This window comes from Dermochelys coriacea, chromosome 15 (assembly GCF_009764565.3).
Source record: "Dermochelys coriacea isolate rDerCor1 chromosome 15, rDerCor1.pri.v4, whole genome shotgun sequence".
Lineage (NCBI taxonomy): Eukaryota > Metazoa > Chordata > Testudines > Dermochelyidae > Dermochelys > Dermochelys coriacea.
The window spans coordinates 7,507,605-7,525,414 of NC_050082.1; the positions used below are offsets into that span (position 1 = coordinate 7,507,605).

The following is a 17,810-nucleotide window of genomic DNA, read 5'->3' on the forward strand; positions in this document are numbered from 1 at the left end:
TTAGTAGCTATTGTTTAACATCCTCCTGACATACTAATGGAATTATCATCATTATATGATATGAGTAATTAACCATTTCCCCTCAAATACAGAACAGAAATATTTATTGAACACTTCTGCTTTTCTCTGATTATTGATAATTCTACCATTTCCATCTAGTAATGGACCCTACTACTATTGTTAGGATTTTCTGTGTAACTCATGTACTTAAAACAGTTCTACTTACTTTCCTTAACTCTGCCAGCCATAGATTTCTTCGTGTCCTTTTGCTTCCCTTCCCAGTGCTTCCTTAAAGCGTCAGAAGATGAAGCATAACAGGATTCCTACCTTTGACACTCAATAATCAGTACAAGAAACCTACTTACATTTTTTGTAAACATGAGTTATGTTGGGGTTAGGTGCTAGATTCCTATTAATGTGTATGAGCAGCAGCTGCTCAAATGCAGAACTCTATACACACTTAAAAATATATGTTTCGATACTCTTTAAATCTTTGTTAGAGATATCTAAAATATCTTCAGTATGAATGAGTCCCTAAAATATATATTTTTCTAATCTCTCTTTTAGCTCATCAAACTATAATCTTGACCCAGATTTCCTTCCTGTTCCAAGATTAACTAACTTTATTTTGACATACAGAAAAATATTTGAAGTGGAGGAAAAAACAAATAAGGTCTGTGACAACCGGAAGAAATAGCTTTTCATTTTTGTATGCAGCACACCTAATTAATAACCATTATACCGGAATACATGTCTTTCCAGTTTCTAAAATGCTGCTAAAACTGATAGGAGAGAGAGATAGATTGGGAACTGTATAATTATACATTAGTAGAACATGGACACCTAGTACAAACTTGCCTCTTCTATTACACCCACACTGTGAGGGCAACAAGTCCCATCAGGTTAGGGTAGTATTTGTTTTTCCCATTAAGTCAGGTAAAGTGATACTGTATGCTGGAAAGAGCAATTCACTCCCAAAAAGCATGTGTTTAGATTAGGCCAAGGACAAGTTTCTTTGGCAATTTACCATCTATTAAGGATTCTCTGAAAGCAGGGACTATGTACAAAGCTGGGCATACTATTTTTCCCTTCTCCTCCCTATTGCCTGTTGGTAATTAATGCTGTTTAGAAACAGGAAGGGAAGTGACCCCTGGGAATGTCAGAAGGATTTTCAATGGTAAAAGGTGTGGCTGCCTGGAGATCAGCTCCCTAGAGAGTTGATGGCTTTACTGTCTAAGATAATTTTTTCATAAGGAAATTTTAAAAAAAATCCACTATTTTAGTTGCCCTGGGGAGAGCACCAGTGGGAGTCCTAGTGTAGACAAAACTGCAGCAGTTTCCAAGGTTTTTATCACCATAGCAATTAAATCTAATATTGGAAGCTGATCTTTAATTGGCATGGGGACAACATCTCCAGAACCCATTGGAACCTCCAATATGGCTCCTGCTGGTGCTACTATTAAAACAGCTCAACTAGTGGTAGCATCAGTGCAATTTTTTTTCCCCAATGTAAGAGGCCATCTTAGCTCTGAGTAAATAGCTGTCCTATGTTTGCTTTTTCCTTTTTTCCCTGAGACTGGACATTCTTCTATCTCTTTTGTAAAATTCTTACCAGGTTGTTCCCTCAATACAATTTTGGTCTTCAGACTGGAAAAAAAGACTGCTACTCTTATACACTTCTTTGAGAGTGGAATTAAATTCAATATGATTGAAAGTCTGTAAATTAGGTTAAAAAAGAAAATAAACTTTACCTGTTAAAGGTAAATGGCTGATTTTACTGAGAAGCACCGTCCCTGGTCATAAAGGAAAGCAGTTAAATATGTGCTTAAGTCCATTTGTGTTCAATAAAGCACATAAGCATTTGCTTAACTTTAAACATGTTCTTAAGTCCCACTGTATTCACTGAGACTTAAGCATATACTTAAGTACTTTCCAGAACTGGGACTGGGCCTACAATATGTATTCTGCAAAAAGTCCATGCAGTAGTGACTGGGCAACTGGGAGCAACAGACTGCCCATTTTTATCTTATCTTATTCTAGCAACAGTTGCCAAGTAATTCTGTTGGGTTTTCTTTTACACAATTTTGAGCTGTTATTGGGGAGGGTATGTTCAATAAATAGGTAATTTACCTCTTACAGTTATTTTGTTATGGAAATTGTCTGAATTTCTCCAAATAAATAAATTATGCAGCAGCAGGATTTTTTAAAAAAATCCTTAATTAACTTAGGCTTCAGAGTAGCAACCGTGTTAGTCTGTATCCGCAAAAAGAAAAGGAGGACTTGTGGCACCTTAGAGACTAACAAATTTATTTGAGCATAAGCTTTCGTGAGCTACAGCTCACTTCATCTGATACTGAATGCATCGGATGAAGTGGGCTGTAGCTCACGAAAGCTTATGCTCAAATAAATTTGTTAGTCTCTAAGGTGCCACAAGTCCTCCTTTTTTTAATTAACTTAGGATCCTCTCTAGTATTTATTTACTGCTAGTGAAAGACAGGGAATTAATGACCCTGGAGACTGAAGCCCTCTATTCAGCCAAAAACAAATACGCTACCCAATATTGTCACAGTTCCCAGATCAACTGCCCCTCTGACCTTTCCTGCTCTTGTTGAGTGCTTTCCACTCGCATCTCAGGTTCTTTAGCTGTCATCTGTCTCCAGGTGGAATCATGCAACTCTCCCACTTTCAAACTAGGCCCTGAATTGCAGTCCCCTGGTACTAACTGTGATTTCAGCAGGTCTGATTTATACCCAATATCTGCAGTTTTCTTCTCTTCTCTGGGAGCAATGACAGGGTAAGCAGTGACCAACCTGCCTCCTTAAGGGAAAGTCCCCATGTGGAAAAAGGTTAAAAACCTGGCAGACCTAGCTATGCATAAAACCATTTTCCACATGTGGACCCTGCTAGGTCTACAGACTCTTCTACAGACCCCCTCCCTGTCAGCGCTCACTGACAACTTCTTGAACAGCCGCTGACAACTTACCATCTTTTGCAGAAATCAAGTCACTTTTTAACTGTTTGCAGCCCTTTCATCTGTTAACTCCCAACTCTGGCAAAACAAGATTTGCAACTCAATGAAGCCAGGGTCCTTGAAGATAAAAGCTTGCCCTACTGTCTTTCAAGAGTGTGCTTGGGTATTTTTACCTAGGAAGCCATTCTGTCACTTTCCTATTTGCTCTTCCCACATCTCCCTATTAAGTTAGATCAATACAATCATACAGGAAATTCTACTAACCCATCATAAATGTACAGAAACTTTTCTTTACTGACACGGTCACTTACAACAGTCATACCATTTTTACATAATAGTATTAACAGATTAATACATAGTCACTTCTTGTCCATCACAAATATTTCTATCAGTGATGTACAAGTAAATATAAAAGCACTGTTAATAAAATTTTGAGATGACACAAACATTGCCAGAGTGGTACATAATGATGAGAAAAGGGAAATCAAATGGAGTGAAATGGATCACCTGGGGCCTGTTCAAACAAATGCATTTTAATGTAGTCAAATATAAGGTCATGCATCAAGGAACAAAGAATGCAGGCCAGACCTTCAGACAAGGGATTGTATCCTGGAAAGCAGTGATTCTGAAATAAAATTTAAGAGTCACAGTGGACAAACAATTCAACATGAGTTCCCAGTGTGATTCTGTGCCAGACCAGACTGATAATCCTTGTATGTATAAAGAGGTGATTTTACCTCTGTATATAGCCTTGCAAGATTGGTATTGGAACACTCCAGTTCTGGTGCCACATTTTAAAAAGGATGCTGAAAAACTGGAGACGGTACAGGAAAGAGACATAAAAATTATCTGAGGGCTGGAGTGCTTTACAGTGGACTGAAGGAGCTCAATCTGTTCAGTTTATTGCAAAGAAGAATAAGAGGTGACTTGATCACTGTGCAGAAGTACCTTTATGGGGTGAAAAATACCAAGCTCTTTAATCTAGCAGAGAATGGCATAACAAGAACCAGAGACTCAAAGTTAAAGCCAGACAAATTCAAATGAGAACTAAGGCACCATTTTTAACAGTGAGGGTGATTAACCATTGGAAATGGCGAATTCTCCATCTCTATGTCTTCAAATTAAGACTGGATGATGCCTTTCTGGACACTATTCTTTAGTCAAACACAAGTTACTGGGCTCCGTCATAGTAATAGTGAAAGTCTATGGCCTGTGTTATTCAGGAGTTCAAACTAGATGGTCTAATGGTCCCTTCTGACCTTAAATACTATATAACTATGACAAAATACAACACAGGAAGCAGCAGAACAACTTTTCCTCACAAACTACAAGACAAGTGATTCTCAACCCTTATCAATCGGGACAACCTCTGCGGGGCTAGGAATGGAATTAGCCAATTCCATCCTGGTTCTCTTTTTTGAGACTGCTAACTAAGTTTTAGTGCATAAACTCTACAGTGATGGGTGCTACAGAAAACCTTTGGCAAACAAGCAGGTACCAATTAGCGTCAACAGCAATGGTGTTTTCTGTAGTGTGGACAGAGGTCCACTAGGGCAGGGGTAGGCAACCTATGGCACGCGTGCCAAAGGCAGCACGCGAGCTAGCTTTCAGGGGCACTCACACTGCCTGGGTCCTGGCCACTGGTCCGGGGGGCTCTACATTTTAATTTAATTTTCAGTGAAGCTTCTTAAACATTTTAAAAGCCTTATTTACTTTACATACGACAATAGTTTAGTTATATATTATAGACTTATAGAAAGAGACCTTCTAAAAACGTTCATTATGTATTACTGGCTCGCAAAACCTTAAAGTAGAGTGAATAAATGAAGACTCGGCACACCACTTCCGAAAGGTTGCCGACCCCTGTGCTAGGGATTAGCCTGAAACAAAACTCATTTCACACAGACAACAAACAGCTATCATAGGTTCTTATTTTGAGAAGAGTGCCTCAAAACCATTAAAGTCAATATGTAACAAATACATCTATTTTTGTGTAATTTCTCTGCTCACATTAAACAACTGGAATCTTGTCCAATAAAAAAGGATTTGTTTCCACTGAAAGATTACCTTTATATCAGAGGTCCCCAAAGTGTCCCACCCAGCCCATCCCCGCCCTCACCTCTGCTCCAGTCCCGCTCCCAGCCGCAGCCGCAGCATGGTTCCGGTCCCAGCCCCAAGCCAGTCCCCCCAGCCTCAGTTGCTGGCTGTGGCTCTGTTCCCGGCCCGGGGCCAAATCTGGGGGTAAGGCCGGGAGTGGAGATGCACCTGCTCATGGGCCCGTCTGCCAGCCTCACTTCCACCTCGCTCGCCAGCCTCAGCTCCACTCCTGGCCCCAGACCCACCCCCAGCTGTGGCCCTAGTCTCAGCCCCCTTTCCTCTGTCTGCGCCACCTTCCACTTCCATCCCCTGGCTGCATCACCACTCCTGGTCCCAGCTCAGGGAGAGGGCAGGGACAGGAGTAAGGGGTGTGGGGGCACAACCCTCAAAAGTTTGGGGACCTCTGCTTTATATGGATCTGGTTCAAAATTGTGCAAGCAATTTTCCAGCCAACTCTATGGCACTCTATTTGTATGTGTTTTATTAAAGAAAAAATCTTACACAGATGAAGTAACACTAATGGTATCATTGGGGTATTACCTTGATTTCTTCAGGTTTAGGGCTCCCTAACCCTTCTTCCACCTCCATTTTAAATTCTGTGAGCTGTGTGGGAACCATGTTGACCATAGGACTTTCCATCATCCCCAATGCTGTCACAGTCTCTGAACTTATTCCATCTTTATAGTTCATCACCGGGGAAAAGGCAGGGTGTTGCTCCAAGGAAGGGGGTGTTGGGAACATCCTTTGCAGATCTGCCACAGCTAAGCATCACAAAATAACCTACTGTTAACCATTAAAAAATACATTCTGCATAACTCTTCAATGAGACTCCATAAAGAGAAGGACTCCAACTCAGCACTGGCTTTTTTGGATTGTTAAAGGCAAGCAAACAGACTGCAGATCCTCTCCTGCTTTCCCGCCAGTGTAAATCTAGACTAACTCCATTAATATAATTTATAGAGAGGACAGTGTCCTATGGACACTTTTCAAGTTTATTGTTCAATTGAAACACATACATTTGAGGATTTTCAATATTCAAATATGCTGTGATAATAATAAAGAAAGCTTTAAGAAAATAGACTAAAGAACAGTACTGGGGATTTAACCACAGTTACTGTTATTAACTAAGTGGGATCCAGAATATTTTTCTTTCCTTTCTAGTGTTTCATGACACGAAATCCTAAAATCAAAACTGGCTAAACTTCTGATGAAGTGCAGAAAACTTTTGCACTGACTAACGGTATGTGAACCCATTTTGGTCCATGGTGTCATAATCCGATGAAAACAGATCTGAGACTATTGCTACTGCCATCTTGGAACATCTTGATTAGAAATTTTGCCTCAAGGCATCTAAAAAAATAACAGGCAAGTCCCTGAGGATGCTGCAGTATGCATTTTGCACCACAGCCATCAAGGCAGGAAAAATCATAGAGCATTTAATTATCTCTAAATAAATCAAAACAGTGTAATAATTCATCCTATATTTCCCATTAATTTTAAATGAGAAAAAATACTGAAATGCTTAATAAAGTGAAATGTACTGTATAAATCCAAATGGAAATCACTGTAAACTATTACACTTTTCCCCATTACCTTCTTTCCATTTCCTGCCATAATGGATTTATTTTTCATAAAATTCAGAACATATTGCTTTTTTAATTTTAAGTAGCTCAGGTATCCTTCTGACATAATGTTGCAATCTGATGAATTCATTGTTAAAAATACTGAGATCAAATAAGAATAAATTCCCATATCACCTTCTCCTACAAAAAACCCATACACTGAACCAGTGTTTCTGACAGACTAAATGCTTCATTTCATTTCCACACCTTTTTCTGTTCCATAAAGCACTACAAATCCCCAGACCTTTTGACAGGATATATTCTTTAAATTTGTACTCCATAGCTATTATACATTTTGTGCAGTCCAAAGATGACAGTTATGTTTGATTTAAAATTGCTACTAAGGAGTGAAATCTTTCCGTGGGTTTGATTTGGATCAGCTGATCCTCTCTGCTTTTCAAGTAATGGGAGAAGAGAGGAGTGCTTTAGCATCATTTGGTGAGCAGTGGTGCTAGAATGACATTTAGTCAGCAGGGCTTTGCTATGATGTATCAGGCATTTCAGTTCCTCACAGATGTTTTCATGCATCACTAGCTAGTGTCACAAGGAAACAGAGAGAGGATTAAGAGGGGAAAGCACAAGAGGTACAGTGTATTCATTTCACCTATTCCATACTGCTCTGTATTATGCCATTTTCTTATATCTTTTAGTTCCACTTTGCAAAATTCTGCAGTGCAGATTCATTAAAAAAAATCCTAAAATGTTTAATTAAAAAGAAAAACTACAGCAACTGGCTGTCAAGCATTATTCATTTTCATATGTGTCATGCTTGAGAAAGCTTTGCATATTTTAGAAAGCTATGGATCTACTAAAGCTGTCAAAATCCAATCTCTGTATACTTCATACTTCTACATTTGAGTAAATCAGCATTGCTTTTATGGGCCCATAAAACTCTCTGACTCATCCCTCTGACACTGTGGTTTTTCCCCTCAATTTGTTCTCATTACCAGCTGAAGTTAATGAGAAGGCATTAAAGAATGATTTGCAATGGAATTTGATTTCTCTTAAAGTAGCCACACACTCAGTCACACAATTTTTTTCTCTTTTAAGACAAGTAATTTGTAGTTCACAATCTGGTTTATTAGTTTCACACAAAAATTATTCCGTCCCACTCCATGCCCGCACACACAAAAAAGAACAATTCAAAAGGGGTGCTATTTACATGAATGAAGCACAAAAACATCGTTAGACCTCACAGCAGTGAAAACTACAATTTCCTGTAGTTGCTGGCACAATCCTTATGAAAAAGCTGTTCTGATTTTAATGTTCATATTACATTTTCAGTATACCAAGTGCCAATAGTTAATTCCTCCCATTGATTTCACATGCAATATCGAGCTCTAAATAAACAGTATAAAGGTATCCTGGCCTGAGCTGCACAAGCAGCATTTCTCCTATTCTATATGTCTATTGAAGACCAGCCTAAAGAAGATCTCTGTGTAAGCCTGAAAGCTTGTCTCTTTCACCAAAAAGCATTGGTCCACTAAAAGATATCACCTTACCTTTCTAATATTCTGGGACCAATATGGTTATCACAACACTGCAGACATATAAATATATATGAATGATTTGATAACAGTGCAGCTACTAACTGAGTGTAAATATTAACTGAGAATATTGGGATGACTTCTAAAGGAAGATACATAACTTCCTTTAATCCTCACAACAAAGGCCGAAATATCAAATAAATGACATCTCAGAGCTCTGTAGACCAATTTTAGAAATACTTTCACAAAGATTTTCTTATGGGGCAATTCACTGCCCTGGTTTAATATTAGCCTCTAGTACTTACAGAGGAACTGGAACGTATTTGGTCTTAACCCAAAACCAATATTACAAATTTCTTATAGAAATACTTCAGCTCTGAACAAAGCTGTGGTCACTTTCTTACTTGGTGGATAAGGTACTGCTGTTCTTCCATCCTTTCCCAGAGGGCGTTCCTCAGCTCCTGCTGGAGGCATTTTTGATGACCGCAGAGCTGGTGATACAGCCTAAACACAGGTATTTACATGATATATTACAATCAGAATAAAAAACATTAAAATTATTGCGTTATTTTAAACATTCAGAAAATCACCTAGTCTTAATAAGGCTTTTAGTTAAGGGCTTTTCATTGTCTTTTTTTAAACTAATTATTTTTTTCTGCAATTTGACTTTATTTAACCCTTTTTTTCCAACTTTAGTAGATAGATTCTAGGTGCCTTTAATATATACTGTATATACTCGATCATAAGCCAGTTCGTTGATGACCCATTCATAAGCCAACCCCATAATTCAGGGTTCAGCAAACTTTGGCTCCCGGGCTATCAGGATAAGCCACTGGCAGGCCAAGATGGTTTGTTTACCTCGAGTGTCTGCAGGCATGGAGATAAACCTAAGTAAACCTGATGGGCCGGGACAACAACTGGTGGGGAAATTTTTTGCGGGGGAGAAGCTGGGGGTCAGAGGAATAACGCCTGTGACCACCCCCCACATGATCCCACCCCTAGCCCGGGACCCCCACACTCTCCCCATCCCATCCCTTCCCTTCCCACCTTATCTGGGGAGGGGCAGGGGAGGATATCTCTGGCCTGGCCGGAGCTGCTCCGGCAGCCTGGGCAGCGCGGCCGCAGCCTGCTCTGGCAGGCCAGGCCGGGTGGCGCGGCCACAGCGTGCTCTAGTGGACAGGGCCGAGTGGCAGGGCTGCAGCATGCTCTGGTGGGCAGGGCCGAGCGGCAGGGCCGCAGCATGCTCTGGTGGGCAGGGCTGGGCAGCACGGCTGCAGTGTGCTCTGCTGGGCGGGGCTGAGCGGCAGGGCTGCAGCCTGCCAGCCATGGAGCTACAGCTGCTTCAGAGGCTTGGGGGAGAGCAGTGTGCCAGAAGCAGAGAGACTCTGGCCCCACCTCTTCCGTTCTGGTTCTGCTGCCTCTCCTTGCTCCCTCTATTGGGGGAAGGGGCTGTATCCCACCTCTCCCTCTCTATACCCGTTCATAAGCCGACCCCCTTCTATGATGCTTCCCTTTTTTACTAAAAAAAATGTGGCTTATGAATGAGTATATACGGTATTAAAAAGACCAGGACTTTGGAGCAGAGCACGGAGCAGCTTCGGAGCAGTGGAGCTGCAGGTTTTTGCCTGGAGCTGGAGCGGAGCCAGAGCACAGCTCCAAAGCCCTGAAAAATACAATCATACACTCAACTTGAAATTAACAACACTTTTCTATTTGTGTCCATATTTGGATTACTAAAAGGGAAAATAAAAGCACTGGGAATGAAGTCCTCTATTTATCTTGTGCTGTCTCTGTTGCAGCAGAGCACAGAACACTGTGCATTCGACAGTGGCACACATAGGACACTGCTCAACATATAGCAATATTAAGGCAGGCAAAATGTTACATCAACATCACCCAACAGTGTAACTTTAAGGAAGATGGCATAAATATTGGTTTACATTTGGCAGCACAGCCTTCTTTAATTGATTTGCTTAGAAGCTACTGTAGCTGAAGTGTAGTGGGTGTGACCCCAGTAATTCTGTAACACAAATTTAAAATAAATGCAACTCAGCACTCATTAAAGTTAACTTCACTTAGCAACCTCCGGCAGAAACGTGGCAGACAGCAACCAAAATAAATGTAAAGGACTCATTCTCTAGATTTTCATATCCAACTAGGCCTGAAACAAAGCTTTAAATATCTGAGGAAGCTGATGCTTTAACTTCAAAAGTTTGCATGGCTTTTGAAGACTGCTGCTATTTTATCTCTGCACAGCATGTACTTGCATCTCTGTAAGCAATGCTTCTGAAAATGCCAATGTGACATGGCAGAAAAGGCGTGCCAACAACCAGGAAAGAGAGCAATCATTTTTATCTGCATTCTCAATTATGTCCTTTATGAGTGAAGTAAAGGAGTGAAATGAGAAAAGGAGGTGGCAAATAATTTGTGCTATTTGAAAAGACCTTCAGAAAGGGGACATGGGCTTTTTAAACTACCTCATCTATCTCCAGTCACTTCAGGATCAGCTTCTGTGTCATTATAACTGAATTTGGTTAAGCTTTAAAGCAGCAATTGGTGTTTATTCTAAGCTTTGCCTTTTTTTGGAACCTTGACTTTCATAGAATCATAGAATATCAGGGTTGGAAGGGACCTCAGGAACTCATCTAATCCAAACCCCTGCTCAAAGCAGGACCAATCCCCAATTTTTGCCCCAGACCCCTAAATGCCCCCTCAAGGATTGAACTCACAACCCTGGGTTTAGCAGGCCAATGTTCAGATTCTCTCCCCGCAGTAATTGGTATAGTGCTGCACTTTCTTTTATCTTTTATAGCAATATAATGTACATGGTGAACTTATTCTTCTTATAACCACTTCACTTTTGCACAAAGAATGGAAAAAGTCTTGTTTCGGGGAACTATTGAAATATATTGTGATTTATTGTATTTTCTCCTTTGGGTAGCTTCTCAAACATGACAGAGGACTAGATTTTCAGCTGATATTTACAAAGGAAACCAAGATCTCCCTTAAAACTCATGAACACAAACCTTTTATGCAAAGCTAAAGAGTCTCCTAAACTAGATATACTCAGTCCAACTACTTGCATAATTACAGGTTTCAGAATAGCAGCTGTGTTAGTCTGTATCCACAAATCCCGCCCCCCGCCGAATGCATCCAATGAAGTGAGCTGTAGCTCACGAAAGCTTATGCTCAAATAAATTTGTTAGTCTCTAAGGTGCCACAAGTCCTCCTTTTCTTTTTTCAGTCCAACTAGAGTATGTTGCTTGAGAAGATTTTTGGTAATTTGTCTCTGTAATGACTGTGACTGACAGATTACAAAAAAAAAATCTTCTCAAGCAAAATACTGAATTTGTGTTGCAGATGAATTTCAGGGTGCTTTAGAGACAGTGCACAATGCCATTGTGGGCAACCACAAATCGTGACAAATACTGTTGAGGACTGCAAAAGGACTCAACTTCCTGGAGATCTTTGTGACTTGAACATCATTAATAAGAATTCTGTGGCTTGACTTGACCGGATTGCATAACACCAAATAATAATAATACTGTGACTGACAGTGGCCTTTCCCCCCAACAGCATATGGACATCATCTATGATTCTGCCACTGTGACAAAATTTGCTGTACTGCTATCTGTGTGATCCTCCCATATATCCCAGAATTTCACGCACTGACTTTTCCCCTCCCCAGTGGAGATCCTTAAACAGCTTCTTCAGTTGCTCTCAACTCTACCTGGTCATAAATGTAGATCTGTCTACCTGACATCTCTGTCATCCCCATGCAATGATTGCTCCCGCCCCAGCTTCCAACAGCATCATTCCTTGGTTGCTGGAGTCCTGTCTAGAAGCTACTCAGTGTAACTCTGCACAGACTTACGCCAAGCTCATCTTCATCAGAATTATCAAAGATATTATCTAAATCATGAAGTGATGGAGCCAGATCTGTCACCTGTGTGAGGCTGCTAGAGCCAACTCGGCCTGCAGCACAATCCTGCCGGGTATCTGTGGAAAACAATGGAAATAAAGGCTTAAGAAATAGGAGAGAGCACATGAAAGACATAAAACCACTGTCTGTGTCATCACTCATCATTTCAAAAACAGGCAAGAATCACTACAAACTGTTCTCATGTTTTGAAATGTACTTCAGAAATAGCCTTCTAGTGTTTCAACTAAAATTTCAGGTCAAATGCTGAAGGTCAACCATAAAATAATAAAATTAGATGCTAATCAACTTTACTAAATTCCAAAATGTTTGGTGTTACTGTAAAATGAACAGAAAAAAACCCAAACTAAATATGAAATTGTATTAACTCTTTAGCTGTTTTTTATTCTTTTGTTTGTCTCATAATAGATAGCCCATGTTACATGAAAACTTTCAGAATACAATTCTGATCTGAGATTTAATCTGTTAGGTAAAAAAGAAGCTTTTCTTTTCAACAGAGTGATCATACAAGCTTGTACTCACCAGCTTTAGGAGCAGAACTGAAAATAGACATGGCATCTTTCCCATCAGGCACCGGTGTGGAATGACCAGTTGTGGGGATCTCCTTGGTACCTATTCCATCTTCTGACTATACATAAATAATTCAGTCACAAAGAAAAATTTATCATTTAAATGTAAAAAGAGTGGGGAAACACAGGTGAAAGTAAAAATTAGAAAGAATGGATGAAATGTGAGACTTTCCAGTCCACTGCTGCTTTCTATTTTTAACATTAGCCAAGCAGCAGCAAACTCCAACAAAATGTTTTAAAACAAGCTCAGTTCCGCCCTTATTCATACCTAACACAAGCTAGTTAAACTGCTCAGCTGCTAATTACCATTTAATTTACTTTCATACATTAATTCAGACCCCTACCACTTACAAAGAACTTCAAAAAATTTCAACATGATATTATTAAATTTTACTTTTTGCAAAACTTGTTTTGTTCAGTTTGGCAGAGAGAAGTTCTCTGAAATTTAAAGCTGTGCTCTCAAAGGACCTTATCAGATTTATAAAAGTTTCTCATAGACATCCTATACAAACAAACACTTTAGAGGTCTTTTGTCCATATCTGAGCTTGTTAACTAACAAGATATATCTCCTTCTCTGGAAATTTTTGTACAATTCCTGACTTTGATTACAAGGTAAAAGAAGCTTGTTGGTCTCATCTTAGTGCCAATGGCCAACTGGCCAAATCACAAACCCACTGCACAGTTTGGCATGGGTGGTCCACGAATTGAAACAACAGGCATGCTGTAAGCCTTGACTGAAGGGCATGAGAGGTAAAAGAGAAAGCTTGTCCATAACTGTCTTTTATATTCCCAACCTTACTTAGTGCTATCAGAACTTCACCTTGACGAGCACAAAAAATCTTTAAAGGGAGAAAAAGAAAACACGGACATTCATAATTTATCTTACATATCAAGAACAACATGAAATGATATTCCATCATTTACAAAGGCTCTCATCTACATACATCAGTTTATTTGAGTAGCCAAAATAGATAAGTAGACTGCTTAATTTGCTGAGAACCTATGCCTCCTAATGAACTGCAGTGGAGGAATTACCTAGAGACACAAATAACTGAAGTGAACTGCCAGACAATGAGATAGTACTACAGGGAGTGAGATAGCACTGGGAAGGAGAAATATCCTAAAGGTTTAAAAGCAGATGGCTTAGAATGGTGATCAAATGGATCTCTCTTATGTGGAGGGAAGGGTGCGAGGAGATGTCAAAATGAACAAAGCATTGATATTACTAAACCATGCAATAGAAGACTGAATGAGTCATACTCAAGGCAAGAAAGATGAATTCAGGATAGAGAGATGTGCTCTGCTGTGAGCTGAATATGTTGATTGTTGCATATGAGAACCTAAAAAAATTGCAGCCAATTCCTTCTTCTCTATATATTGGAACTACAGAAATATAACATAATGAAATATTTTATTCCTTAGTTTGACTCTGGGTTCTGCTGATGGCCAAAACGAAGGTATGTAAGTATGAAACATATCTTAGTAGTTTAAATGGGATCTAAGGGATTAAGCCAGCAACTACTAACTCGGACATGTTACAACGTCACAATATTTTTCTCTGTGAATAGGCAGGTATGAACTGAATTTGTGCTCAAAGATATATCCTGTTAGTGCACTCTTTGGGGAAGACATTGTGTCTTATGTTTGTACAGCACGGAGGGTGCTATTAGAATTAATTAATGCAATAACAACATCATGTCCCTGATCTGATATGGTACCTTATTCTTTTTCAGAGGATCTTTCTCAGTCCCCAGTTTGCATTTTTTATTGCCAGTGAAACTGTATTTTATGTCACCATCTTCAAAAGTATAAGGATCACTAACATCTCCCAGGCCTTCTCCAGGCTGCTGTATTAGAGGCAAGGCATCAAGATAGTTCAGTGTCTGCACTGGTTTGTTGTCTTCCAAAATTTTAAACCGCTTGTTGGGTTGTGCTAAGAGTCTGTGGGAGGGGAAAAAAGCCATTATAAAAACAAATATTCCATACAAGGCAAAAATAACAGCACTGCAGATTCATAGATTTTTCTCAAACAAGTACAGTCAGTACTACTCCTTTCTCTGTCTGGCTGAAATACATTTTTTTTTTGTCCATTGGAGCATGCATTTCCTTCTGCTAATGTTAAATAGCTGCACACTGTATTGTCAACTTCAATGTTGGGCCAATGAAAGAGAATGAATCTTGTAGGTAGAAAATAGATAAATCAAAATTCCCTGAAGCATCTGTAACATTTCAATCTGTCATATCATTTGTAGTAATGACTACTAGAGTTAAGTTTGAAGTAATTTAAAAACTCCCCAATAATTATATTTTATATAAACTTAACACTTGAATTATCCTTCTGGGTTACCACTTACTCTAAGCCAAAATGTGTTGTTTTGTTTTGTTTTATTTTAAGTTTGTGCAAATTCCATTTAGACTTAGGCTACATAAGTAAGGGAAAAGATACTTTTCCCATTTAAAAAAAAAGTCAACTTTTGTTGAAAACAAAACTACATATACATCACATATTCTTCACTGAGAAAGTAAATTGTTAAATTTACCTTTTTTAAAATAATAAATCTAAGCAACTACATATTTTCTCTTATGTATATATGAGAAAAAAATCTGATAGTGTTTTAGGTCTTGTTGCTATACACATTAAAATAAATGGTAACGCTCCCATTGACTTCAGTGATGCAAGATCAAGTACTTAGTGACAACTGATTTCACTACTAAAGTGTTGTATAGTGACTAGATTTTATGAGTACAATTTCCCCAGTGCCACAAACAGGGGTTTTCTTTCTTTTTCTTGTTAAAGCCCAACAATCATGCAACTTTATGGTTGCAATCTTGAACAACTACAATAAAACCCTCCATTAAATACAAGAAATCTTTAAACCATGATTTGAGGACTTCAATAGCTCAGACATAGGTGAGAGGTTTTTCACAGGAGTGGGTGGGTGAGATTCTGTGGCCTGCATTGTGAAGGAGGTCGGACTAGATGATCATAATGGTCCCTTCTGACCTTAGTATTTATGTATCTATGAAAGAGGTAAGAGGTAATCTTAATTCTGCCAGAGTTGCATTAATGTAGGTTTTAAAATCTATTATGTCTCTTACATTGCCCAACACAAATGACAAAGACAAACCATACCAAATTTCCACATTTCTATCTATATTTTTAATGCTAGTGCCAACTGAAGGAGTCACTGATGCTACATATTCATTTCTTATATTTATTGTGCAGGTTTAATGAACATTACAAATAAGTGAGGAATTGTCATTTAAAATGTCTGTTTATAAGTATTTTCCTACCATATAAAATCTTTGCCACATCTTTAGTCTCTCGACTAAATTTCTGCTATTGTTTACACCAATGCAATCCAAAAGCTTTCATATCTAATGGAACTGCATGGCTGTAACTGAGTGTAGAATTTGGATTTCTGGTTGTAAGTTGATAAAGACAGTGGTCACTCAATATTGTATTTACCTTTTCAGTGCAGTGCTGTCTGAATTTACCTCCATCTTGGCATCATATCTGTCATACCGGAGCTCTGGCGGCTTGAACTCTGGATCATCACTTGCTGGGAGAACATAGCTCTGCCACTTATCTGATGATTCATTGTTTTGAATGATCCCACAATATAAAGCTGTCTCACTGACCTCTGCCATCAACGGCAGCCTCTGTCCAACAAGAACTGTCCTATCATCTAGACTGGGCAATGGTTGGAGTTCTAACCCATTACCATAAAGTGCTGGGTTCACAGCAACTGATGGTGGGTCCAAATGTTCTGCTTCCTGACCTCTTGGCTGGGGGCTAAGTGTGGGAGGCAGAGGGGAGGTGGGGGAATGGGGTGAATCCATGGGATTCAGATTAATTTGTTTACTTGGGTTTCTGGAGGGTATGGATAGCTGCTTCTCATATTTCCTGGAATTAGAGACTTCCAAAGAGGGATCCATCCCTACCAACCCCAGCTTCTGCCCTGATGTGTCCTGTTCCATGCATAGCTCTTCAGTGACAGAGGGCCGATGGTGAAATGGCATCATAGGCCTTTTTTGCAGTTTCTCTCCTTTTTCCTGTCTTTCTGTTGTTTTGTGCTTAGAAGAGGCAGGTGGTGGCAAGGAAGAAGAGGATGATGATCCGACACTGAACCCTGGCTGTGATATCGTTGGGGGACGGCTGGGGCCAATAGCACAGCGCTGTTTGAAAAGCTTGTGCCTGTAACAGGAGTTAGAAACAAGTCACCATGTGAACTGTGAGGCTACATGATCTGATGGTTAGAACAAAAGCACAGAGCCAAGAAATCTTAATTCTATTCCTGCCTCTGTTGCAAACTGTAAAATGATCTTGGAAGGGTTACTTAGCCTCTCTCAGCTTCAGTGCCCCTGTCTGCAAAATGGGGATAATGACATCTATCTCACACATGCAGTATTCTAGGAGAAAGAATTAACATTTGTTTAAAATTCTCAGGTGGAAGATAATATAGAAATACCAAGTATTATTGTCTTCACCACCGAAGAGCTGTTTTTCTTCACAACAATACTGAAGCAATACTACTCTTCCTGTACATTCTTGAGCATGTGTTGGGAATGATACCATATTGTGTGTTTTAGCTGTGCTCACAGATGCAATGCACAGCAGGTTGCTTTCAAGCCATTTTTCCTCCAGACCGGGAGACGGAGGAGGCACTCATGCCAAATAAGAGGTGTTTGTGCCATCCTCATCAATTGCTGAATATTTTACACAGTCCAAAACCTCCCCCCGCAACTATGAATTTTTGTATTGATAGTGGCTTTAAATTCTAAGACATCTTGTGCTACAGAAATCCATTATCTTTTAAAATTGGAAGCACAGGAAAGAAATTCAATATCCTAGATGTTGCAGCCATTAAATGGTGTTTTCATTATCTCTGAGATAGTCTGTGAAGACCTTGTGATAGCTTCCTCTGCATTACAAGATAACCTTTCTGATAATATAGTTACATGGTTGGTAGGTAGTACAGTGGGTTAATGCACTGTACACTTTGGTTAAAGGAGATTCAAATAAAATTTAAAATAAAGGGTGGAGGGGCTGATGATTTCTGGCTGGCACTAGTACATATTTCATTACAAAATTATTATAAACATTTGGTACAATTGACTAT

At 39.4% G+C, this 17,810-nt stretch overlaps 1 protein-coding gene and 1 long non-coding RNA gene across 5 annotated transcripts in view; one reads left to right on the plus strand and one right to left on the minus strand.

The window, feature by feature from the left end:
- MED13L (mediator complex subunit 13L) overlaps positions 1-17,810 on the minus strand; it is a 415,135-nt gene that overhangs the window by 62,048 nt on the left and 335,277 nt on the right. For 3 of the 4 annotated variants that reach the window (XM_038373354.2, XM_043497783.1, XM_038373357.2), the window contains exons 10-15: positions 16,157-16,885; positions 14,406-14,628; positions 12,640-12,745; positions 12,052-12,176; positions 8,582-8,681; positions 5,609-5,829 (exon numbers count right to left, since the gene is read on the minus strand). In XM_038373354.2, the coding sequence (XP_038229282.1) occupies positions 5,609-5,829; positions 8,582-8,681; positions 12,052-12,176; positions 12,640-12,745; positions 14,406-14,628; positions 16,157-16,885 (1,504 nt within the window). The remainder of the gene's footprint in view (positions 1-5,608; positions 5,830-8,581; positions 8,682-12,051; positions 12,177-12,639; positions 12,746-14,405; positions 14,629-16,156; positions 16,886-17,810) is intronic. The other variant, XM_038373355.2, reaches the window with a different exon arrangement.
- On the plus strand, positions 8,284-17,744 carry LOC122456750. Its single transcript, XR_006275787.1, has 2 exons — positions 8,284-8,691; positions 16,165-17,744. It is a non-coding gene; the product is annotated as an uncharacterized LOC122456750 (long non-coding RNA).